The sequence below is a fragment of the Brachycentrus maculatus genome, unplaced genomic scaffold, assembly GCF_059751285.1.
Source record: "Brachycentrus maculatus isolate JH-2025_06_01 unplaced genomic scaffold, ASM5975128v1 h1tg000211l, whole genome shotgun sequence".
Taxonomy (NCBI): domain Eukaryota; kingdom Metazoa; phylum Arthropoda; class Insecta; order Trichoptera; family Brachycentridae; genus Brachycentrus; species Brachycentrus maculatus.
In genome coordinates this window covers 813,368-839,317 of record NW_028280962.1, presented here as the reverse complement: position 1 = coordinate 839,317, position 25,950 = coordinate 813,368, and the positions used below count along the sequence as shown (strand labels likewise).

At 37.5% G+C, this 25,950-nt stretch overlaps 1 protein-coding gene across 3 annotated transcripts; it reads left to right on the top strand.

Moving 5' to 3' along the window:
* The first annotated feature begins 149 nt into the window (after nt 1-149).
* Nucleotides 150-24,227, top strand: LOC148307082 (ribosomal protein S6 kinase-like 1). 3 transcript variants are annotated; one of them, XM_088263986.1, is made up of 11 exons: nt 150-412; nt 1,746-2,015; nt 5,138-5,294; nt 6,799-7,587; nt 12,033-12,139; nt 14,323-14,508; nt 15,044-15,706; nt 16,333-16,436; nt 18,231-18,465; nt 21,069-21,164; nt 23,809-24,227. In XM_088263986.1, exons 1-11 carry the CDS (start codon nt 317-319, stop codon nt 23,941-23,943), a joined length of 2,838 nt encoding a protein of 945 aa, XP_088120112.1. In that variant the 5' UTR covers nt 150-316; the 3' UTR covers nt 23,944-24,227. The 3 variants fall into 3 exon arrangements, with proteins under 3 accessions (XP_088120112.1, XP_088120111.1, XP_088120113.1); XM_088263985.1 differs by having other exon boundaries at nt 18,231-18,471; nt 23,809-24,056; XM_088263987.1 differs by lacking the exon at nt 23,809-24,227 and adding an exon at nt 21,272-21,392.
* Nucleotides 24,228-25,950: the final 1,723 nt, after the last annotated feature.

Genomic DNA, 25,950 nt, shown 5'->3' with positions numbered 1-25,950 from the left:
ATTACGCTATTTTTGACTAAAAATAAATAACTTTCATTTGAACTTGTACAGAAAGTTTTATATCCATGCAAGAAAATGTAGGTAGGTACTTTACATAGAGGTGTATATGGCTACATAACACTAAACTGATAGCTGTTTAAATATTTGACAGAAGCAAAAGCAAAAACAGATAAACGTCAGTTTATTGTGTTGACGGATTTTTGCGATAAAATAAATAAGATTTGGCGTCGGTTTTATAATGTCTGTCACAATTTATATTTAGAGCGGTTTAAGGGTATATTATGTGTCATCAAAGTGACGAAGAAACATCGTAAAAATGCACGATAGTAACGATAAATGGGTGCGGCGTTTTACAACGGATGCAACCTCCAAACATAAAAATGGATTCACCATTTATAAAATAACATCATACGTGAGTATTTTATATAAACAGTTGCCTCTGATAACCACATGTGTTATTTTGCAAAGAGGAAGGAGATTCACGCAACGCACATGTTTTTATTTGATTTTTCAGTTCATTTCTTTTCACCATATTTGTAGCTCACCCTGTTTTTTATTCATGTAAGGAAATAATTCCATGGTTTTTGGAACTAAATACGCAATTTCGTTCTTTCCCACATTGTTTTCTCTGGTACCACGTATTTTTTGACGAATATTTGTGCCGGGTGATCCCGTGGTTAGTGTCGCGGACTGTAGAGTCAAAGTTTTTCGGTTCGAACCCACTCTACCACAATTTGATATATATTTCTAATAATGAGCCGCTTAGGCTCACAGAAATGGTATGAAATTTAAGTATATTTGTAAATAATAAAGAACACAAATATTTCCCTTTTATTTAATTTAAAAAAAAAAAAAAAATATTACCGCTAAAAGTTTGTTAGTCTTGTATTTGTGAATTACTAATAATAGTGAATTAGTAATAATGGGATTGTTTCATATAATTTTTCATATACTTTTAGCCTTTGTGAGCTTGTGCACCATACGGAATTTTACTGTCCGGCAGTCCGGTTTTGAAAAATAAAAGCGACTACAACAGTTTAGCATGATCGAATTTATGCGCAACGTGTTCGCGCACCGATCAAGAGCACCGATCCGAAGAAAGATGGACTAAAGCACAAGCCAATCCAAGCCAATCATCGTTCCATCACGCTAACTGAAGTTTCGGACGGTAAAATTCCGTGTGGTGCACAAACGCCCTTTTCCTCCTCTTATTTACATAGAAATCACAACTTATTTACTAAGAAATAAACATATTTTAATGTCAGTTCATTCACTATTGGTTGGGACATATCGCGGACTCCTTTCAACAACGTCAAATATCAAAAATCGTCAATTTTTAGTTGTGCATGTTTTCGGAATGCCCAGAAAATGTACTATATCCCAGCAAAAGCGGCATATTTTTAACTTAATATTTACCCGCTACAGGGCAGAAAGTGGTGTTTTTGTATTTTTAAGAAAAAATATTGTTTAAGTATTTTTTTAAAATATACTAAATATTTTTCAAATGGAGAAAAAACCTTCAGGTTTTACCTAAAGAGATCTGTTGCACAGTAAAAAGTTCAATAAGTGGCTTGATATTTATTTTTGATACATTTCATTATATTTTTAAACTTAAAAAACGATCTCCTGATAAATCAAGTATTTCGTAATAGTGAGAAAAGGGTGGCTTTTTTTGACTCACTTTTTTCCAAGAGGTTGACCACAGAAGTGATTAACGCCAAGTCTATGGAATATATTATTTCCAGCTCTTTCCTCTGGCTTCTCCGGAAGCCGTCACCGTGGTGACCGTCTGGAAGCGGTACAGCGAGCTGCAGAAGCTGCAGCGGAACATGAAGAAGATGCACCAGGACCTGTACCTCAAGGGGACTTGCCCCGGCTACACCAAGTGGGGCTACTTCCGGAGGTTCGACCCCGAGGCCATCGAAGACAGGAAGAAGTGCACTCAGGCGCTGCTGGAGTTCATAGCGCTGCATCCGCCGCTATTTACAAGCACCGAGTTTGTCAAGTTCTTCCAGGTAATATGGACTGTAATTATTGACAGTAATTTCTTTTCATATTTCTTTTAAAGCTGTGAAAGTAAAGTGTCCGCCTCCGTAGTGTAATGATCAGCACGCTCGGCTACCGTTCTGGAGGTCCCGGGTTCGATTCCCAAGGGGGGTAAAATAAATATAAGTGATTTTTTCACTGTAATATTTATTCAATATTATTACCCTGGACTGGTACCTGAAGCGGAGGGCTGATCACCTTTCCTTCATGTGTAAACGATCAAGATAACACTGCGTTTATATGACGCAGTGCCCTATGCATCATTGGGGTGCGGATAAGGGTTTAAAAAAAAAAAAAAAAAGTAAAGTGGACTATCAAATCAAGGACAGATAGCAAGCAGAACGGAACCGGCTGGAGACGTTTGTCGAGCTACAAGCGCATGTTGGGGATTCATTAGTCTTTTAAAAAAAGATATATTTACTAGCTGCCTTAGGAAATTCTTCTTCTTCTTCTTCCCATGTTCGCTCCCTAGGTGGAGCATATGGCCAACACGAGTCGTCTCCAAGTCACTCTGTCACGCGCCATCTCCTTGGCTTCCTCCCAGGTCAGTCCGGCGTCTCGAAGTTCCGCTGAGTATAGTCGGTGAATGGTCGTCAGCGGCCTTCCGGGGCGCCGGAATCCTCGGGGTTGGAAGAAGAGACACGAGGGGTTGATGCCCTCAGGTGGCATTCTGAGGACATGTCCCAACCATGTCCACCTTCTCCTCTTCAGGACTTCCAGTATGAGGGGCTGTTGAGTTCTTCTCCTCACACCGTCATTCCTGACGAAGTCATACCACTTTATACCCAGTATTCGCCTCAGGCATCAGGAATAAATCAGGAAATTCTCCTTGCATATAATGTACAAGGATTTATAGCATATTCAGTTTGTATGACTTAAAAATGAATGTGAATGTAAATAGTTAATGATAAATGATCCCTAAAACATCCCTAAAAACAATCGATGAAGAAGAATATGGAAGTCTGGGCATTTACGGGGCTGACGACCGTCATAGGCTGGTTTAAGTGATCACTTTACACACGTCAAGAGTTTCTGCTTAGTAAAAAGCTTCTTTACGTCTCACCAATAGATGTCTCTAGTGAAGTTCTTGTGATTCAAGAACAAGGTTTCTAAATTGGTTCATATATATAGAACTTCCAAGAATTTGAGTAGTGTGGTTGTCAATAATGGGTAGAATTGGTGAATGTTACACGTGCGTAAAGTGATCACTTAAACCAGCCTTTGACGGTCGTCAGCCCCGTAAATGCGCAGACTTCCATATTCTTCTTTTTCTTTGATGAGATGTCAAAAAATAATAAGAAAATAACTCCTGTACTTGGAGATAATCCAGATTTTGTGAACAAGTATTAGGACACACTTAAAATGTTGTCAATCAAGATTTGTCACATAGCTCATTTATTTGTCTTAATCATCTTGAAGGGATTCATTGGTCGGAACATGTAGGGAACAACGAGGTATCAAACACAAAAACTATTTATTCCACAAAGACCATCTGTTAGATGTTAATTACCTAAGTTTGTGTAGATTTAAAATATTGCTTAGATTATTTATTGAAGAGACAGATTTAAGCTCCTTTTTCTTGTGGACATTAAAAAATAATAATAAATTTGGATAACTTATATAGCGCCATTTTCGTAAAAAAAATACCTCAAGGGCGCTTCACTGTTAATGAATTGGGGAAAATATTATCGTGAAAATGATTTAGCGTATCACTCATGTAGTACATGCTTGCTAACTTGCATGCTTTTTCATATTTTTTATGTTTTTAAGTTTTTAATACTATTTAAAAAAATATATATGTATTTTTGTTTTCTGATACTCAAGTATTTTGTATTTTATATTAACACTATTATTCTAGTTCTACTTATGTATAATACCTATTGTATTCTTGCCAGCGTCCTTTACTATGACCCAAATTATATTGTATACCCACACACAGGCCATGTCTTTGTGGGATCTTTTTTTTGTATTTATATTTTATTAAATTTTTTTTGTATTTCAATTTATGTCATGTTTGTATAATGCAAATGAATTTAGTATTTTTTATTTTATTTTATTTATTTATTTATTTTATTTTCATAATACATAGATACATTCAATATACACATTCATTTCAAATATACATTTATTATACGTATTACGGCTCTTTAGGCATGGCCTGTGTTGAGCCGAATACTAACATGGTAATACAAAATATAAAGAAGAAAAAAACAAGGCTGGGAAGCCTAGAGGGTTACTAAGCAAATGGGTAGGTCATAATATAAGGCACCCAGGCCCGCTTCTTACGATTTCGGGAGGCATGTGCAAAGGCACAAATTACAGAGGACAACCCACTTAACTTACATGGACCAAATAATCTTCAATATGCGTTGTAGCGGGTACGCTGAGTTGAAGAAACGAGCGGAGAATAAAGAGACGTATCATTTTGTAAAAACAATATATCAATATGATCCACAAAGTTAATGCTTACAATATACAAAACATAATAAAGAGACGGGCGGAGACTGACGTGTGACACCGCTAGACTTTTTTTTTGGGGATACGTAAAGTCTAAAGTCTTTGCGAATAGTCCAGCTTCAATTGAGGCATTGAAAGCCAACATTACTCGCATCATTCGCGCTATACCGATCGAAATGCTTTAACACATCATCAACAATTGGGCCCTTAGAATGGAAATTTGAAAGATATTATCTTTAAAAAGTATTTGCCAAAATCTGCTCTTAGTTATAATAATAAAGACACCATGGTTTACACACTTCGGAAGGGAAAGGTATTTCTAGCCTTTGGGTAGAGTGATGCTTAAGGACGGGAAGGGTATTTTTGCTTTCTGCGCCGGCCTCATTTCAAAGTCAGAAAAGAAGTAATTATCCAATGTTTTTATATGAATATTATATACCAATCTCTTTGTTAAGGTCTTAACCAAATGTACATAATGCCCGTCTGAAATGTGTTAATTAAAATTTTTGGACTTATTTAGAATTAAAAAAAAAAAAAGGTCATAATAATTCACCCTATATAAATCAACACGCCAGATGTTAATTCATAATATTAATGACATGTTGTCATCCACTAATAATGTATTTTTTGTCAGTCTTCGCATGCGGATGACAGCGGAGAAGTGGATAGCAATGCATCCAGCAATATAGAAGCTATTAGATCTTCGTTGCTTCTTCCCGTTGAAGTGATTGGACCACTCGAATATCAAAGTTCCGAAGATGATTCTCTGTCCACTGTGGAGTCCCCCAGCGGTAAGATCAAATTAATTTTAATTAAACCATATCCGCTCCCTAGGTGAAGGGTATGGAGTCCACAAACTGCCTCCAGGCTTTTCCGTCGACTGCCAGCTCCCTCACATCCTCCCAAGTTAGATCCGCGTCCCGAATTTCTGACGAGAACTGCCGACGAATTGTCAGCAGTGGTCGTCCTGGGCGGCGCGAACCTGATGCCTTGTAAAAGAGGCAAGCTTGATAAGGCTCTCAGGGGGCATGCGGAGTACATGGCCAAGCCAACTGAATCGTCTTTTCTTGACAACAGTTGTGACCAAGATTTGGTGCGTCCTAAGCCTTATCTCTTCATTCCTCACAAAGTCAAACCACCGCACGCCTAAAATTCTCCGCAGAAACCTATTTACAAAGCTTAGTACACGGCTGCTCTGGACCGTTGCAAGGTGCCATGATTTTTTATTTTTATTTTATTATTGACTATTTGATCTTAATTTTTTAACTTGTCAATTTTTTTAATTTTAAATAGTCAATAATAATAAAATAAAATAAAAAAAAAACTATTTGTCTATGCCTTGTGTATAATCTAGTTATGGTTGAATTTTGGTGGATGTTTTCGATGATTGGCAACCTTGTCCAGGTGACGAAGGTTTGCAAAGACGTGGTGTGGAGATACTCTAACTGTGTCGGGTTGTGGTTAATGTCACGGACTCTTAAGTCAGAGTTTCGCGGTTCGAACCCACTGTACCACAATTTCATACCTGTTTCAAATAAATATTTGTGTAAATAAAAAAAAACACAAATTATTTTATTTAAAAAAAAAAAAAAATCTTTGATTTTTTTATTTCTTAAGTTAGCTTATATTACATTTAATACCTATTAGTTAACTATTATTAACACTTAATTAACATCATATATATTTACATCTTCTTACAGTATAAGGACATTTTATTTCAAATTCTCTCAGACTCTTTTCATTCTTCATACATTCAGGCATCGCATCATACATTTTTAAACTAACTAACTAACTAACCATCACGCCGCTTCTCCGCAGGGGAGGGCAGAGAGAATCGAATGCCACACCACTCTGTCTTTGCAAACATTCTTCGCCTCTTCCACATTCATGCATCTCCTCATACATACCCGAAGATTATTACGACTCCTGACCCGGCCACTTTCAAGCATTTGACATACTTGATTGTGCTAAGTCTTCCTCTGCTCCTTTTTCCAACTACATTCGCCTCATAAATTTGTTTAACCGTTTTTTCCTCACTCATACATTCCACATGTACAAACCATCTCAACACACCTTTCTTAATTTTATCAATAATGCTTATCTCAGCCTTGCATTCTTTCCTTATTTCATCATTTGAACATCTATCAAACATTGTTTTGCCACACATTCGTCTGAGGGATCGCATTTTTGAACCCTTATACAGAATGCAATTTTAGTTTTTTTAATGGGACTCTTATTCTATCTTGATTCCTAAGCTCTGTAAATAATTTTACTTTAAATTTAATTTAATTTCAGTTTCAACTATGGAAAGCCTAGACTCTTCACACCATAGAAACACTTCTGTTCACTCAGTCATACCATCTGTCTCAAACCGCCCCAGCCTTTCATTACCGGGTATGGAATCAACCGGAACAGTGGAAAACATGGCCGACATTCTGATGCTTCACGATCCATTGCGAGCCGACACTCTATCGCCCCCCAACACCGCAAAAACCAGCCGTGAAAACAGCATCGCAGATCTGCTGACAAACACCAACAAAACCAATCTGCCTGATCTCATTACGTTTGACTCCAAATCGAACATGGATATCTCGCAAATCAGCACTGATTCTTCCCTCGATAGCTTGAGTTTTCTGGATTCAATTTCGAATTCCGTGAATTTAAACAGCAATTCTAATAACGAAGACGTCCGAGACAAAGCCAACAATATTGTCGATGATCTGTCTGTTTCGCTTACTCGGAGCGTCGCGAATTTCCTGGAGAGTCAGCGTGAAGTCCCGAACGATGATGCGTCTACTACGAATGAATCCCGGAGTGTTGTGGAATCCGGTCACGCTAATGGGCATATTAACGGATCCAAAGACCATGTTGACTCGTGTGTCAGCATGAACAGATCTTCGAGCCGGATGGACATGTCTGTGGACAGCATGTTTGCCTCGTCGCCGGATCTCAAGGCGGAGAGTTACGTGTTTGAGGCCGGGTATCTGCTAAGCCTGGGCGCGAGGCACGAGGCGAGAGGAGACTACCAGAAGGCGTTTGATTTTTATAAAGCCGGAATCGAGAAGATGCTGATCGGAGCTCAAAGTATGTTGAATTTTGTTTGCTACATATTTTTAATTTCTTGCATGTTTTATTACTGAGGAATTATAGAAAAAAATATACTTTATAAATGAAAATTTGTCTGCCTTCATAGTGTAATGATTAGCCTGTTTAGCTACCGTGCTGAAGGTCCCGGGTTCGAATCCCAGGGGAGGATGAAAATAAATATTAGTGATTTTACATTCAAATATTTATTTAATATTACCCTGGGACTGGTCCCTGAAGCGCAGGAGTAATCAACTTGCCTTTGTGTAAATAACATTCAAGTTAATACTGCGTCAATATGATATTGTGCCCTATGCACCATTGGGTGCGGATAAGTCTTAGAGTAAGAAGAAGATAGTGAAGAAAAATATGGAAATCTGGGTATTAACAGGGCCTGTCGTAGGCTGATTAAGTGATCACTTTTCACACATGCAGCGTTCAGCATTCTACCCATGATTGACAACCACACGACTCAAATTTCTGGAACCCCTGCATGTATCATTAATCTCATGACACTGTGAGTTCACTAGATCCTGTAAGCACCCAAACTTCCGTATTCTTCTTCATCTATGTTGAGATGTCAAAAATGTAAAATAACTCCCGATTGAAGAAACCCAGGTTTGAAAACAAGGATTTGGACACAACTAAAATGTTTTAAACTCATTTCTCATTGTTGTCACGTTGAATACTATTTGAATCGGCAATTTTGATTTGACACCATTTATTATTTTATTAAAATGTAACATTTTTTTATATCGATATGTCAAGTCAGCATTTAATTTAATTAAATATATTTCATCACATTTAAGAACTGCCTACAGTATTTTATATTTGCGGCAACACTTGTTTTCCACGAACGCACACTCAAAGATAACAGCCGTGATAACATACAAGTACACCTGCGGTTGTATTCAGTTCACCGTGATAAGCTTAATACAGTAACAATGCTTTTATATAAATTACATATACATATGCTGAACTAAAATATAGTAGATTAACAGGCTTCTAGTTTGCTTACAGAATGTTTTTTTCGTAACGGATCATTGTTTTAAATAATTTCTGCAAAGTGTTTTCAAGTGTGTAACTAAATAGCATTTATAACCTTTTTTTCTAATTATAAAATTTGTTTGTGTGAAAATTTTGATTCAATGACATTTGTTTTATAATTGAAAGACTTAACTGATAACTATAACTGAAAGATTTAAATTTTGGAGCTAGAATGAATAATTTGACTGTCTGTTGCCTTTTGTATGCTGACGATGCTGTTCTTCTTGCCGATAGCAGAGAAGACCTGCAGGCGTTGGTGACAAAAGTGTATAATGTGTGCAAGGAAAATGACTTATGGATGAATGTTAGCAAATCCAAGATTATGGTTTTTAAAAGAGAAGAATGCAGGTCTGAATGTGAAATATTGGTAAACGGAGAGATTTTGGAACAGCTAGATGATTTCGTGTATTTGGGTAGTATGTTTTCTAGGGATGGAAAGATTGATAAAGATATAGAAAGGAGAGTGAATGCTGGGAACAAAGTGAACGGTGCACTGAAATCAGTTATAGCAAATAAAAACCTATCAGCGGAAGCTAAACTGGCAGTGCACAACGGAGTCCTGGTTCCAACTCTAATGTATGGAAGTGAAACATGGAGTTGGCAAAAGAAGGATGAAAGTAGACTGAATGCAGTCGAAATGCGATCTCTCAGAAGAATGTGCAGCAAAACGATGTATGATAGATGTGCGAATAGTGAAATAAGGAAGGAATGCAAAGCTGAGATAAGCATTATCGATAAAATTAAGAAAAGTGTGTTGAGATGGTTTGGACATGTGGAACGAATGATTGACGAAAGAACGGTAAAACAAATTTATGAGGCGAATGTTAGTAGGAAAAGAAGCAGAGGAAGACCGAGAACATGGCACGATCAGGTATGCCAAATACTTGAAAGTGGTCAGGTTAGGAGTCGTAACAATCGGCAGGTATGTATGAGGAGATGCATGAACGTGGAAGAGGCAAAGAATGTTTGCAAGGACAGAGTGGTGTGGCGCTCTATTCTCTCTGCCTACCCCTGCGGGGAAGCGGCGTGATGGTTAGTTAGTTAGTTAGTTTTTTTTTTATAATTAATTCTGTTAGCCAGGGGCATGCATTCTATATAGGCAACAAAGCAGTGTCTACCCTGGATTACTCGCTTTGCATATAGAAACACGACCAGTGCCTACTGTGCCTTATCCTTACCCAACCCTGCTGCCAAACCTGGTTTTATTTTATTTATTTATTGGAAATCAACAGCCATTAACAAAAATAATATAAATATACAGTATAAGGAGCCGATAATGAGGCCAATCACTGATTTCACATTTTATACAACAATATATAATATTTATAACAATATATATAAATGAAAATGGTATTTTCTGGCATTTCTCATGTGTGTGATTATAATCCAGAATTCGGACCTCACATACTAATATAAGAGTTTCTGCTTAGTAAAAAGCTTCTTTACATCTCACCAATAGATGTCTCCAGTGAAGTTCTAGTGATTCAAGAACAAGGTTTCTAAATTGGTTCATATATACAGAACTTCCAAGAATTTGAGTAGTGTGGCTGTCAATAATGGGTGGAATTGGTGAATGTTACACGTGTGTAAGGTGATCACTTAAACCAGCCTATGACGGTCGTCAGCCCCGTAAATGCCCAGATTTCCATATTCTTCTTCACCTTTCATGAACACCTTCAACAACAAGAAAGAGTGAAAATACTATTGAGCTCAAAATAAAATGTGTTTGCCTGATGTGGCGTGTGGTGTGGTGTGGTGTGGTGTGGTGTGGTGTGGTGTGGTGTGGTGTGGTGTATTAGTGTATCCTGTGTTGGAGTAAAGAGTGTGCAAGGCCTAGAGTTATAGTCGTGGATTATCCCTAAGCCAAGTTCCGAACATGCTTCGCACATTGAACCGTATACTGAATCCAATGCTCAAAACATAACCAAGAACTCTGCCCAATTCCTTTCCACGACCACACGATTTAAAGCTCTGTGCACATCACTGCGTATTTATTCTCTGTCGATTTTTACATAGCATTCTAAATTTTAATAACACTGCCAAACAATGATTTTCTAACTGAAATTTGATGATTGATTTGGACTAAGTTAATCGTTGTTATTCAAAGTCCATATTGTGACAAGCTTGTATCACGTCAAGTTTTGATGTTACAGTCATATTATTGTTTGTATGGGCCCCATACGTTGAAACCGTAATAGTGGTTGGTATCTAGAAATGCTTTAGTCTAAGGCATGGGTCGGCAACCTGCGGCCCGCGGGCCGCATGCGGCCCGTGAGTCATCTTGGTGCGGCCCGCGAGATTCTCGCCGCAACGCACATGACGGACAATATTATACACAATCGAGTGAAAGGAAGCGAGAAAGGGAGCGAAGGGAATCTCATTGATTTTATTAAATACAATAAATGTCGTTAAAATATACACTTAGCGTTTTATTTTTAAAACTAAAATATTTGTACATAAATATTGTATAAATACCTACTGCAAGTGCGGCCCGCACTGATCCCCATGAAAAATATTTGGCCCTTTTACAACAAAAGGTTGCCGACCCATGGTCTAAGGTCTAACCGGATCCACGCGGCTCGCATAACCGTATGTGTTTTCACAAAACATGCCCCATACGCGGCTGACATAAGCGAATGTGTTTTTACTTTGCTCCAAGTTTCGAACCTCAGTTCAACTTGGAGGGATTTTTTCATGGTGTGGAACTTTGGATAAAATAATACGTCAATCTTTGGCCTTATGACATCTGTTGAAATATCTGACTATTAATTTGTAACATCACAAGGATAAATAAAAGAACAGATCCCTGATTTTTCTTACGGGCGGTAATTAGTCCGCGCCATAATCATGCCAGTGGGTAAGAGTGACACACGATGCGTGCTTTGATTTATTTATGTTACGATCTTATTTGTTTATATTACAATATATTTCAAGAATAATGTGACACACGTGTATCATAGAGTACCAAAAAGGCACAATGAATCCCATTGAACGTTTTTGTTTAGGAAAATAAATCGTTTCTTAACTAAATCCATGATAAAAGTAATCATTTAAAAAACGGCAAAATACCGTAGCGTACGGGTGTCTCTTAGGAACAAAGTTAACGCGGTTAAAAGGTTAATAAATAATAATACTTTACCTAAGACATCCGAAAAACCGAAAATAATATCTCTCCTTAATCGGAGCTTTGGGTAGGACACCATTCCCCATTGGAGATTTGTCCCAAGGAACCATTGTTATATGGACTGAAATCAAATAAAAGTAACCTAAAAAACGGCGAAATACCGCAGTGCACGGGCGTCTCTTAGGAACAAAGTTAACGCGGTTAAAAGACTAAGGGATTAAAAAAAGTATTGATAATTATGGCTTAACTGAATTGTATTTGCATTCTCTTTCAGATGACACAAATGAGTTTAGAAAACAATTTGTCAAAGACAAAACAAACAAGTACTTGTCTTATGCAGAGAAGATCTACGCAAACCACCTGAATAATCCCGAGAGTGAAGTAAGTTTATAAGTTACGCTAGAAAAATCCCAAATTAATAAATCCATATTCAATAAAACACTCTCCTTATCGTTCATCGTTCACTTTGTGTAATACCACTTTAACCTTTTCTACTCTGACTATTTTTTCTCTCATTAATTCCTCTCCTTTCCTTCTCCTTCCTGAAAAATCTATTTTTTATACCATACCCTTTTTTTATCTCTTAATGTTTTTAACAGTTATTATATGTCCGCCTCCGTAGTGTAATGGACCCGGGTTCGATTCCCAGGGGGGGTAAGAATAAATATGAGTGATTTTTTCACTAATATTTATTCAATATTACCCTGGACTGGTACTTGAAGCGGAGGGCTGATCACCTTTCCTTCATGTGTAAACGATCAAGATAACACTGCGTTTATATGACGCAGTGCCCTATGCACCATTGGGGTGCGGATAAGGGTTTTATTAATATTATTACTATTATTATAACATAAATGTGGAATTTTTTAATTGGCTTTATTTTTATTAATGTAACTATTTTAGTTAATGTAATGTAATGTTTATTATTGTTAATGTAACTTTTGTTTATTATATACTTTTTTAAATGTAAAGCTGTACTATTCCCGAACAAATAAATAATAAATAAAATAACTGATCAGCTACTCTGATCAAAAAAATGTGACGTTTTTCTACAATTAAAATAAATATTCTGTTCCCTAATTTTGGGGCACTCTGTCTGGCAATTCGTATGACCATGTTAACTAAGATTAACTGTATTTATCTGAAATATTTTTTGGTAGAATATACTTGGGTGATAGAGAAATCAGTAATTAAAGTTATACCTGTGCCGGGCCAGACATTGTGGCCCACGGAGCTGCCTACTAGAATCATTCGGGCCAGAATGTCTGGCTTACAGAGTGGTAAGAGTTAAAGAACAGTACTTTGTGACTGCCGGTTTCGGAATAATCATTTCATCATCAGGTCAAATGTAGATTAAAATGAAATTGTTACGGTCAGCATTTGTACAAAAATAAAATTTTGAAAGAGAGAAAGAAGACAATTGAATCACAATACAAATTTTAATATGTACACAAAAAATATGATATTCAATATGCCATTAGTTTCGCTAATAATATGTGTTGATTCTGTTTTTAAGTTGAGATTCTCAGAATAGTTTGTTTTCTTATTCTTCTTCATCTTTCTATAGATCCTGGAGATCTGTCTATTCCGACATTTTGTAGAGAAAAAAAAAATATAGCATGAATTGACTTTTTTTACACAACCCTGAAGGAATCTAACTGTCCAAAATGATACTTTTATAAATCATGACGTTACATCTCACGATACGGTATTTCTCGCTAGAGTAACGAAAGCCGATATATATTGGATTTTGGTAACCAAAGGGTTAAAACAAGTACAAAAAAAAATAGCTCAAAGCCAATGCCAATTTAATGTGTTTTTATTTTTATATTTTGTATTTATGTATAATTTTATTTACTAAGCTACTAAAACCTCGACTTTTTCAATTGTAACTAAAATATTTTGTGAAAATTTTGAGAAATTACTTAAATATGTCTCAGACATAATATTCAAAATACATATACTGTAAAAAATCACTTAACGCACTTCAGACGCTAAAAGTATTTCTACCCGTTGGGTGAATTGATGCTTAAGGACGGGAAGGGTATTCTTACCTTCTGCGCCGGCCTCATTTCATAGGCAGAAAAGAAGGAATTTTCCAATGTTTTTATATAAATTTTACATATCAATCTCTTTGTTTAGGTCATGGGTGGCCAACATTTTCAGTAGCCGGGCCATATCTTAGAAATGAAATTCCCTACCGGGCCGTAAAATCAGTTCTTCTGTTATTGTTCTCTTCTTTAGTCCAACGTCTTTACTACTTGACACCATTATGGGTCTTGAAATTATCAAGATAGTGAAATACTCCCATATATGGGATATGATACGCACGATGGAATGTTCTTTTGGTGGTTTTGTGTACACTGAAGGAAAAATGTGTGATTTGCTCCGCGAATTGGCCACCCTTGGTTTAGGTCTTAACTATATGTGCAAAATGATCAAATCCCGTCACCAGCGGTTCATAGGCGTAAAAAATACCCGTCCGAAATGTGTTAAATTGAGTACCGAAAGCCGATGTATCGATTTTTGGTAGCCAATGGGTTAATATGCCATTTATTTTCCAGTTTTGTCTGGATTCCATGGCCCACTCTTCGAGTTTACAGAGGCCGAAGGCAGCCGTGAGGCACTGCGACGCCAGCTCCATGTGCAGACCTTACGAAGACCTCGGGAAGTACAGGGTGCTGGGTATAATCGGAGGCCAAGTGATGCTGGTACTGTGTTCCGAAACGCAGCAGTGCTATGCAATGAAGGTATGCCCCTTCCAATCAAACACACACCTTGGTTTTGTTCATATCATTGAGGGTACTGGGAACATGAATCACTCTGATCTCATTCGTTCTTAAAGAAATTCACAGTAAATTGTAAAAAAAAAATTAAGAGCCTACGAGAAAATAAAATAAAATATTTTTTCCGCCTCTGTGGTGTAATGGTTAGCATTTTTAGCTACCATGCTAGAGGTTCCAGGTTCGATTCCCAGGTGGGGATGAAAATAAATATTAGCAATTTTACACTGACTGAGCGACTGGTCCCTGAAGCGCAGGAGTGATCACCTTGCCTTCATGTAAGTAACAATCAAGATAACACTGCGTCAATATGATGCAGTACCCTATACACCATTGGATGCGGATAAGGGTTAGAAGAAAAAGAAGAAGATGACAGGTCATATGCCTTGTAAATACCCAGACTTCCATATTCTTCTTTATGTATGTGATGTCAAAAAATAATTAACTTACTTATTTTAAGACCTTTTATAAGAGCATATCTTTGAATTTATTTTTATTCCAGGTAATTCAAAAGACCTGCAATCAAGTTGCCGACGAAGACTACTTCGTAAAGCCGAACGTTGACAACAAGCTGCCAATCCTGCCCGTGGAAATACCCTACATGGTCAAACTCATCGCTTACATCGAAACACCCAACCTCTTATTCCTCGTGCTGCAGTACGCGTCTGGCGGAAAACTATTCGACTACATCAAAAATTACGTCAGGACTGTTCCAGACACTCCCGCGAGAGAGGTCAACCTGGAAAACGTATTCATAGACCCGGAAGAACTGCAGAAGAACTCCAGAAAGGCGTCCAGAGACAATTCCGGGACTTGTCTGGGGACGATCGAAAGGATAGAATATAACAAGAACCTGTCCGAAAGCCGACTGAAGTCTGGAGCAGAGGAATCCGGCAACGATGCCAATTTGTCTGTCCAGGATATTGTGATAAATTCCCAAAGACTGTTGTTAGACGTTGATGACGCCCTGAGCGGGAGGTTCAAAGAAACTGGGGGAAAAAACGGGGTGAATGATGATTTAAGGAATGAAGGAGTTAGGGGTGGTGAAAATACGACGCGATGTGATAAGTTAGGTCTGATAGCGTCGGAAGTGGAGAGAGCGTTTGATGGACTGCAGGAGAAATTGGAACAAATTATCGTAGAAGATGACAGCTCTAAGTTTAACGTAAGATTCTTCTAAATGACCTACTTTAATTGTAAAAGAATAACACTTGTTTTTTTACCACTTTTTATTTTATTATGACGACTAGTTTCGAAAGCTATGCTTCCATCTTCAGATCTAAATATAAAACAAGTGTTTTTCTTTTACGATTTCATCGTATCTTACGACAAAGTGAATGCGGAAACAATAAATAAAATTTTTAATTAATGTTTTACTTAGTAAATACCACTTTGAAATAACATTTTGAAAATGATGCGGAATGCATCAAAACACGTGTCACAGTAGATTTTAAGAAAAAGTGGTATTTACTAAGTAAAAGATTAATTAAAAATGGATAGATTTTACCACAAAGTGACTGCCGAATCAATTAATGAAATAAATAAAATACCTGTCTGATAATTCAATATTATTCCAGACGCATTAAAGAATTACAGTTATCTTTTCATATGATAAAATAATATTTTTCGATAATTTATATAGGGTCATTTTGCGTAAAATACTACGTACTAAAATACATAATAAAATACTTGCGCTTGAGTGCGCTTTGTAATCCTTATTCACAAATTTGTTTTTTTCCACTTTTTTACGTTTTGATATCTTAACATAGATGAAGAATATTTATATTGCAGGTTTTATCTAATAGAAGTGCCTTACCGCCCAAATCTCTGTGCAACTGGGCAGCGGAGCTACTCATTGCCATAGACCATCTCCACCAGTGCGGTGTTATTTGCAGGTAATACACCTTCACAAGTATTCGGCCAAGTTATTTTGTATGCTCTCAAGTCACAACACGACACTGTGTCCATAGGGACTCTCTCCCACAAAGAAGTGTGGTTTTAGTGTTTAAATACAACCACAGATGGCTGTTCAAGCGGCATTGTGATGAACCCCTCATAACGAACAAAAAAATTTGAAAAATTTGCTCCCTTAATGCGCGATATTTTGCATAAAGAGTTACAGAGAAAGGGTAAGTCCCTTTTTTATGACATATCGCTCACTCCTTTCAATAACCTCATATATCAAAAAACTTGATTTTCAGGAGATCGTTTTTAAAGTTTAAAAATATAATACAATGTATTAAAAATAAATATCAAGCCACTTACTGAACTTTTTACTGTGCAACAGATCTCTTTAGGTAAAACCTGAAGGTTTTTTCTCCATTTTAAAAATATTTAGTATATTTAAAAAAATAATTAAACAATACATTTTCTTCAAAATGCAAAAACAACACTTTCTGCCCTGTAGCGGGTAAATATTAAGTTAAAAATATACCGCTTTTGCTGGGATGTAGTACATTTTCTGGGCATTCCGAAAATATGCACAACTGAAAATTGACGATTTTTCATACATGACATTGTTGAAAGGAGTGAGCGATAAATATAAATTTCATATTTTTATTTACGATAATTTATAAGTAATTTTATTTGATTAAATGTTAATAAAAAACTTTTAGTATTCTTTCTGCATGGAACGCATTATCATATTTTACATTGATTTCTATGGCAAAAAATGTTTCGTTGAACGAGTACGATGCTGGAACGAATTATGCTCATTATAAGAGGTTATAATATTTATTCAATATTACCCTGGACTGGTACCTGAAGCCGAGGGCTGATCACCTTTCCTTCGTGTGTTAACGATCAAGATAACACGGCGTTTATATGACGCAGTGCCCTATGCACCATTGGGGTGCGGATAAGGGTTTGAATGAGTGAATATATGAGGTGATGCGTGAATGCGGAAGAGGCATCTATTCTATTGAACCTGACAGAGAGTCGATGAGGTGTGGGTAGAAGGTAGATCTCCTGGCTCCGGAATATATGAGATTGGACAAGAATTAGAACTGTTGAGGTGCTGTTTGGAGCTGCCCAAGACAAGGACAATTACCCCTTCTTCAATTTCCACTGTATTTTTAAAAACTAACTAACTAACTGACTAACTAGCCATCACGCCGCTTCCCCACAGGGGTAGGCAGAGAGAATAGAACGCCACACCACTCTGTCTTTGCAAACATTCTTCGCCTCTTCCACGTTCGTGCATCTCCTCATACATACCCGCCGATTGTTACGACTCCTAACCTGACCACTTTCAAGTATTTGGCATACCTGATCGTGCCATGTTTTTCTCGGTCTTCCTCTGCTCTTTTTTCCACTTACATTCGCCTCATAAATTTGTTTTACCGTTCTTTCCTCACTCATTCGTTCTACATGTCCAAACAATCTCAACACGCCTTTCTTAATTTTATCGATGATGCTTATCTCAGCTTTGCATTCCTTCCTTATTTCACTATTCGTACATCTATCATATATCGTTTTGTCACACATTCTTCTGAGAGATCGCATTTCGACTGCATTCAGTCTACTTTTATCCTTCTCTTGCCAAGTCCATGTTTCACTTCCATTCATTAGAGTCGGAACCAGGACTCTGTTGTGCACTGCTAGTTTAGCTTCCGCTGATAGGTTTTTATTTATTCATTGTATTTTTCATCTCCTCATTTGCTCATCCTCGCCGGTCCTCCGGTCCCCAGGAACCTCTGCCCGGACAACCTCCTCCTGGGCGAGCGGGGCCACCTAATGCTGTCCTACCGCGTGGGGCGGGCGTCCCGGCAGGCGCTGGTGCCGCTGCTGCACGAGGGCCGGCTCGGCTGCGGCTACGTGGCCCCCGAGCTGCAGGCCTTCCCGCTGCCGCCGCCCGACGGCGACGAGCGGCGCGCCGACTTCTGGAGCTACGGGGCCATACTCTACGAGCTCATGGAGGGGATGGTAGGGGTCTGTTCTTCGTAGCTTGTTTTATAAGCCCGATCATCATTACTATTGATCATACACACTCACGCACCCCTACACACGCATCCCTACACATACACACACATAATTAGACAACAAAACAATTTGTCAAAGACAAAACAAACAACTACTTGTCTTATGCAGAGAAGATCTACGCAAACTACCTGAATAATCCCGAGAGTGAAGTAAGTTTATAACTAACAACCAAATAAATTTTACTTATAGTCCATTATTTGATTCAACATCGGTTAAGCAAGATTCGTCAATATCCAATTCAAACCCAGACAATTGGACAAATAATTTTTCTTCTTCTTCTTACTCCTCATTACTGAGGGTTGTGCCCAGTGGCGGTCGGTGACTTTTGGTCAGGGATGCTGGACATCGAATGTTTTTATATTATTTTTTGACATCTCGTCAAAGACAAAGAAGAATATGGGAGTCTGGGCATTTACGGGGCCGACGACCGTCATAGGCTAGTTTAAGTGATCACTTTACGCACGTGTAACGTTCACCAATTCTACCCATTATTGACAACCACACTACTCAAATTCTTGGAAGTTCTAGATATATATGACCCAATTTAGAAACCTTGTTCTTAAATCACTAAAACTTCACTAGAGACATCTATCAGTGAGATGTAAATTCTTCCATATTCTTCTTCATCTTTGATGAGATAAAAATAATATGAAAATAACTCCTGTAATTGGAGATAATCCAGATTTTGTGAACAAGTATTTGGACACACTCAATATGTTGTAAATCATTACTATTGATTGCACTATTGAACACACACACGCACCCCTACACAAACACGCACCCCTATACAAACACACACGCACATAAAGACATACACATACACAAAAACACACACACACACACATTTACAAAGACTCACAAAGAATAATACGGATTGAAAGCTGATATATTTAAAAATAAATATGGCCTATTCTCACTATCATATTTATTTAATATCACCCTGGACTGGTACAAGAAGCGCAGGGCTGATCACCTTGCCTTCATGCAATTAACGATCAAGATAACACTGCATCTCTACGATGCAGTGCCCTATGCATCTTTGGATGCGAATAAGGGTTAGAAGAAGAAGAAGAAGAAATACCAGTTCACAAACCTGGATTATCTCCGCTTAAGAGTTATTTTTTACATTTTTTTTTGTTTAACATCTCAACATGGATGAAGAAGAATATGAAAGTCTGGGCATTTACAGGCTTATGACCATCATATTGGCTTGGTTAAGTGATCACTTTACACACGTGCTGATACACAAGTATTGGTAAATGTTGCATGTGTGCTTGCTTACGACAATAGTAAGCCCTGTAAATGCTTAGATATCCAAATTCTTCTTCATCTATATTGAGATGTCAAATAAAATGCAAATTTAGAAAGGTGTATTGAGATGGTTTGGACATGTGAAACAAATGAGTGAGCAATGTGCGGCCAAACGATTTTATGAGGGAATGTAGTACATGAGTTGAATGGAAAAAGGAGCAGAGAAAGACCGACAACAAACTTGGCATGATCATGTATGTCAAATACTTAGTCAGAATAATCGGCGGGTATGTATCGGTAGTGTAATGGCTTACAAGTTCTCACAGGCTGGTTTGGGTGAGGATTTTAAACCCGTGCCATATTGCACGGGTTAACACCATTCTACCCATGATTGACAACTACACTACTTAAATATATAACTATTACACATGTTCTACATTTGAGTTCACTGGAGCCATCTATGGTGGGATGACTAAAGTTTTTATTTAGCAGAGACCCTTTAGATCTATGCAAGATCGGAACCCTGGATTATTTTTGCATACTGGGAAATATCTGAAATATATGATTTTCTATTTTGTATACAGCCAAATAAAAGGGTGTCTGCTAAATAAAAGCCTTCCTCATCTAATTAAACTCACATGATTGAACTTACACGCATAGTGTCATGAGATTAATGATATATATCGGTAGTGTAAAGGCAAAGGGGTATATCTGTCAATTTTTTTATTTTGTAAATTTGTTCCACAAAATGTCTAAAATAGTGTATTCCACAATCTGGCAAAAGGATATAGCTGTAGTTGCAATACTTATTTAGTTTAATTAAGATATGTACATATAAAAATACATAAAACAAATGACTTATTTAATTTCACAAGTTTGTTTTTGCTCTCCTGTAAAATTTGGTCTGAGACAGATATACCCCTTTGCCTTTACACTACCGGAAGGGGATGCATGAATGCGAAAGAGGCGAATTTTTTTTGCAGACATTTCAAAGTAGTGTAGCATTCTATTCTATTGTACTAATGGAGGGTCCACGAGGTGTGGACAGAAGACAGATCTCCTGGCTCCGGAATATACGAGATTGGACGGGGATCAGGACCATCGAGGCGCTGTTTAGAGCTGCCCGAGACAAGGACAATTACTCTCAAGTAATTAGAGGGTACCAGACATGACTCACGAAGAAGAAGAACATGATTTATTGTTATCGTTATGCAAAATGGCTAGTCCCAAGGTCTGGTATATTTGAAACGCACCGGTAAACAGTGTTGATATGTTTTTTTGTTTTTGTTTTTCAGCCGCTGTCTGCATTGCATCCTTCAGGATTTAATTCTCACACTATCCTCAATATGCCCAAGGATCTTCCGAAAGATGCTGAGTCACTTCTCTCTCAGGTAACTTTATATTTTATATGACGACTTCATTATTATACAGTCAAATTTTTCAGTCAGAAATTATCAGTTTTTTTTTACATAATATTTTGTTTTGTTTTCATTTCTAGATAGTTTCTTGTTACATAGTTTTTTTTTAAAGATGATACATCCAAAAATTTGCCTGCTCGCTACTGTACATAGTACAGAGTTATGATATTACTAATTGAATTCTACAAAATAAAAAGATTCCAACCTCTCTAAAAAGAAAAGTGTACAAATCCTACATACTGCCTGTGAACATATCGCTCACTCCTTTCAACAACGTCATATATAAAAAAAACTTGATTTTCAGGAAATCGTTTTTAAAGTTTAAGAATATAATAAAATGTATTAAAAATCAAGCCACTTATTGAACTTTTTACTGTGCAACAGATCTCTGTAGGTAAAACCTGAAGGTTTTTTCTCCATTTGAAAAATATTAAGTATATTTAAAAAAATAATAAAACAATACCTTTTCTTGAAAATGCAAAAACAACACTTTCTACCCCGTAACGGGTAAATATTAAGTTAAAAAATATGCCGCTTTTGCTAGGATATAGTACTTTTTCTGGGCATTCTGAAAGCATGCACAACTGAAAATTGTCGATTTTTGATATATGACGTTCTTGAAAGGAGTGAGCGATGTGTAAAGGCATAAACTACAGAAGACGACGTGGATAACAAAGACATTGAAGAATTTGTGAAAGAACAGTCAAGGGCTGCCCACAGGAGAGCTTATGGAGTTGCATAGTGTTTCACAAAGTTTAAAGTATGCCGCTTTTGCTGGGATATAGTACATTTTCTGGGCATTCTGAAAGCATGCACAACTGAAAATTGTCGATTTTTGATATATGACGTTGTTGAAAGGGGTGAGTGATATGTGCACTAGGGACTATGGCTCTGACGAAGAGAAATGCAGAGAAGCTTGAGTGTGCACAGTGATCCATGGAAAGATCCGTGCTTGGTTTAAGTCTGATGGATAAAGTAAGAAATGAAGATACAGTGGAACCTCTCACAACGAGTAATTTGTATAACTACCAAAAAAATGTGAAAAAGTTTCTCCCTTAACGAGTGACATTTTGCATAATGAGTGTAACGGACCAGCTGAGCACACAGCCCTAAAATGGACCATATTTATGGATTAAATTAAATATATGTAAACATGTCATAGGGAAATCGACCGAGCGCACCGACATCCTCTCGCAACGGCAATCAAATATAGAATGCGCTAGGCGCGGCGCGCGTGGCGTCTTATACGTGGTGCGTAAGACGTTATTTACGTTATGAGCGGGGAAATCGGGCGAGCGCACCAACATCCTCTCGCAACGGCAATCAATTCCCGAATGCGCTAGGCGCAGCGCGCGCGGCGTTTTTATGACCGTATTTACGTTATCACGTGTTATTTACGTTGCGAGCGGCCGGCCTGGCGCAGGTTAGGGTAAGGGGAGACGATTTCTGTCGCTCGGTCGATTTCGACGGACCGCGCTGGTTATGAACAAATAAATATCTGTGCCATTTTATGAATAAAGCATTCCACTCACACCGAGCTCTGCGTTTTACTTTGATCCTCACCGACCTTGCGCCACTACTTCGATTTCGGAATCTTCTGGGACTTGACCATCGCTACACCCACTGGACTACGAATCGACTACACGGACCTACAGCTCATAACTTTCGGGATTTACGACCCCGAGAGCGACGGAGCGGAGAAGTCACATCCACACCTATAAACAGTCTAGCGGTGTGTTGGACAGACGCTGTTTGTGCGACACAATGAGTTATAGAGGAAGGGCACTTGTGAGCCGGGACTTCCGTGCCAGCCAAAACAAAAAAATGGTTCGCTTAACGAATAAGATTCTGGAACGAATTATGCTCGTTATGAGAGGTTCCACTGTACCAAGAACGGTGGATATCATGGATCGCGTGGCAAAACTCAAATGGCAATGGGCAGGACAATTATTATCATTTATTTATTGACATTTCGCTCACTCCTTTCAAGAACGTCATAAATCAAAAATTGCCAATTTTCAGTTGGGCATGTTTTCGGAATGCCCGAAAAATTTATTATATCCCAGCAAAAGAGGCATATTTTAAACATAATATTTACCCGCTACAGGGCAGAAAATGTTATTTTTGCATTTTGATGAAAAGGTTTTATTGTTTATTTTATTTTTATAAATATAATAAATATTTTTCAAATGGAGAAAAAACCTTCAGGTTTTACCTAAAAAGATCTGTTGCATAGTAAAAAGTGTGGGTAAGTGGCATCAGTAAGTGGCTTCATATTTATTTTTAATACATTGTTTTATATTTTTCAACTTTAAAAACGTTCTCCTGAAAAATCAAGTTTTTTGATTTATGACGTTCTTGAAAGGAGTGAGCGATATATTATCCATATGTTATATGTTCTCTCGCAACTCGCAAAGTCTTGTCTGCAGGTAGGATAGTAAGGATGGGGAAGCTAAATGTCAAAAACACATCTCCAGACCAATTGAAAATTAATCTTTCTTTAATTTATTTAGCAATTGGCGGGAATCGAACCCGCGATACCTAGATTTGCAGTCAAGCGTCTACCCAACTACGCCACGGCGCCTTTATTTAATCTTATGTTGTTTTCTCTTTGCAGCTCTTGTGTTTCGATCCCCAAGAAAGGCTGGGAGGCGGTCCGGATGGTATAAACGAAATCAAGTCACATTCCTACTTCTCTCACATAGACTGGCACATGCTGGAAGAAGATTTTAAGTATGACGCCAAGGACTAGCTCTCCACATATGTAAACATCATAAGTGTACTCGCAAAAAACGTTAACTCCAAAATATGCAATTTTGACTTTATGATGCATATAATAAAGTTTTCAACATTCTATAAACTGGCAAAATACACTAAGTAGTTTAAAATATCATATTTATGTGGTTTTAAAAGTAAATTCAACTTTAAGTTTAATAGTGGGTATTTTACTCAAGGTAAAAGGCTGTCCGCCTCCGTAGTATAAAGGTCAACACGCTCGATTACCGAATTGGAGGTCCCGGGTTCGATTCCCAAGGGGTGGGTCAAATAAATATAAGTGATATTTTCACTGTTATATTTATTAATTATTACCCTCGACTGGTACCTGAAGTGGAGGGCTGATCACCTTTCCTTTGTGTGTTAAATGATCAAGATAACACTGCGTTTATATAATGCAGTGCCTTATGCACCATAGGGAGCGGATAAGGGTTTGAAGAAGAAAAGCTTTAAATGAGAGGGATTATTCAAACAGGGATTTTAGAGGTAACGTTTTTTGCCAGTATAACCACGATATTCAGGTTTTATTTTCATAACCAGAAACAGTATAATCAAATTTTTCGACATTCCCTACCCCGTGATCGTCTAACATCCTTAGACATTCCTCACATTCCTGTTCTTTCACAATATTTTGATTGTTTCCAAATCCTTGCTCCCAAATCTGGAATCGTCCACTTACAGGAGTTATTTATATTGTCATCGCAACATATGTAGATGAAGTCTGAGTTATAAGAGGGATGTAGAACATTTTAAACATCTCGACATAGATGATGAAGAATATGGAAGTCTCCATTCTACCCATGATTGACCACCACACTGGTTACATTTTGAAACTCCTATATATATATATATCGGTAGTGTAAAGGCAAAGGGGTACATCTGTCTCAGACCAAATTTTACAGGAGAGCAAAAACAAACTTGTGAAATTAAATCAACAGGGGTAGGCAGAGAGGATGGAACGCCACACTCTTCTGTCCTGACATACACTCCTCGCCTCCTTCACATCCATACATGTAGTCATACATGCCCTCCGATTACGCAGACTTTTGACACCACCAGATTTAAGGTTCTGATTGATCTGATTGTGCCAAGTCTTTTTCGGTCGTCCACGTTCTGTTTTCCCTCTCACATTCGCCACATATATTTTCTTAGTCGTTCTCTCGCTATCCATTCGCTCCACATGTCCATACCACCGCATAGAACTCTTCCTAATCTTTTCAATTATTCCTCGTTCAGCCTTACATTCCTTTCTTATATCGTCATTTTAAATTCTGTCATACAATGATTTTCCACACATTCGTCTGAGGGAGCGCATTTCAACAGCGTTCACTCTGCTTTCATCCTTCATTTGCCAGTTCCATGTTTCGCTTCCATACATTAGTGTCGGTACTAGCACGCCGTTGTGAACCGCTAGCTTGGCTTCCATGGACATATTCTTATTCCCAATCACTCTGTTAAAAGCACCATTTATTCTATTCCCTGCATTCACTCTTCTCTCAATATCCTTATCCACTTTTCCACTCTTTTTTTTATGTATTTTTAAATGTACACATCGCTCACTCCTTTCAAGAACGTCATAATTCAAAAATCGACAAATTTCAGTTGTGCATGTTTTCGGAATGCCCAGAGAATGTATTATATCCCGGTGAAAGCGGCATGTTTTTAACTTAATATTTACCCGCTACAGGGCAGAAAGCGTTGTTTTTGCATTTTGATGAAAAGGTGTTGTTTAATTATTTTTTTAAAGTTATTGAATATTTTTCAAATGGAGAAAAAACCTTCAGGTTTTACCTAAAAATATGAGTTGCACAGTAAAAAGTTCAATAAGTGGCTTGATATTTATTTTTAATACATTGTGTTTTATTTTTAAAGTTTGAAAACGTTCTCCTGAAAAATCAATTTTTTTGATTTATGACGTTCTTGAAAGGAATGAGCGACATCTTAATAAAACTAAATAAGTATTGCAACTACAGCTATATCCTTT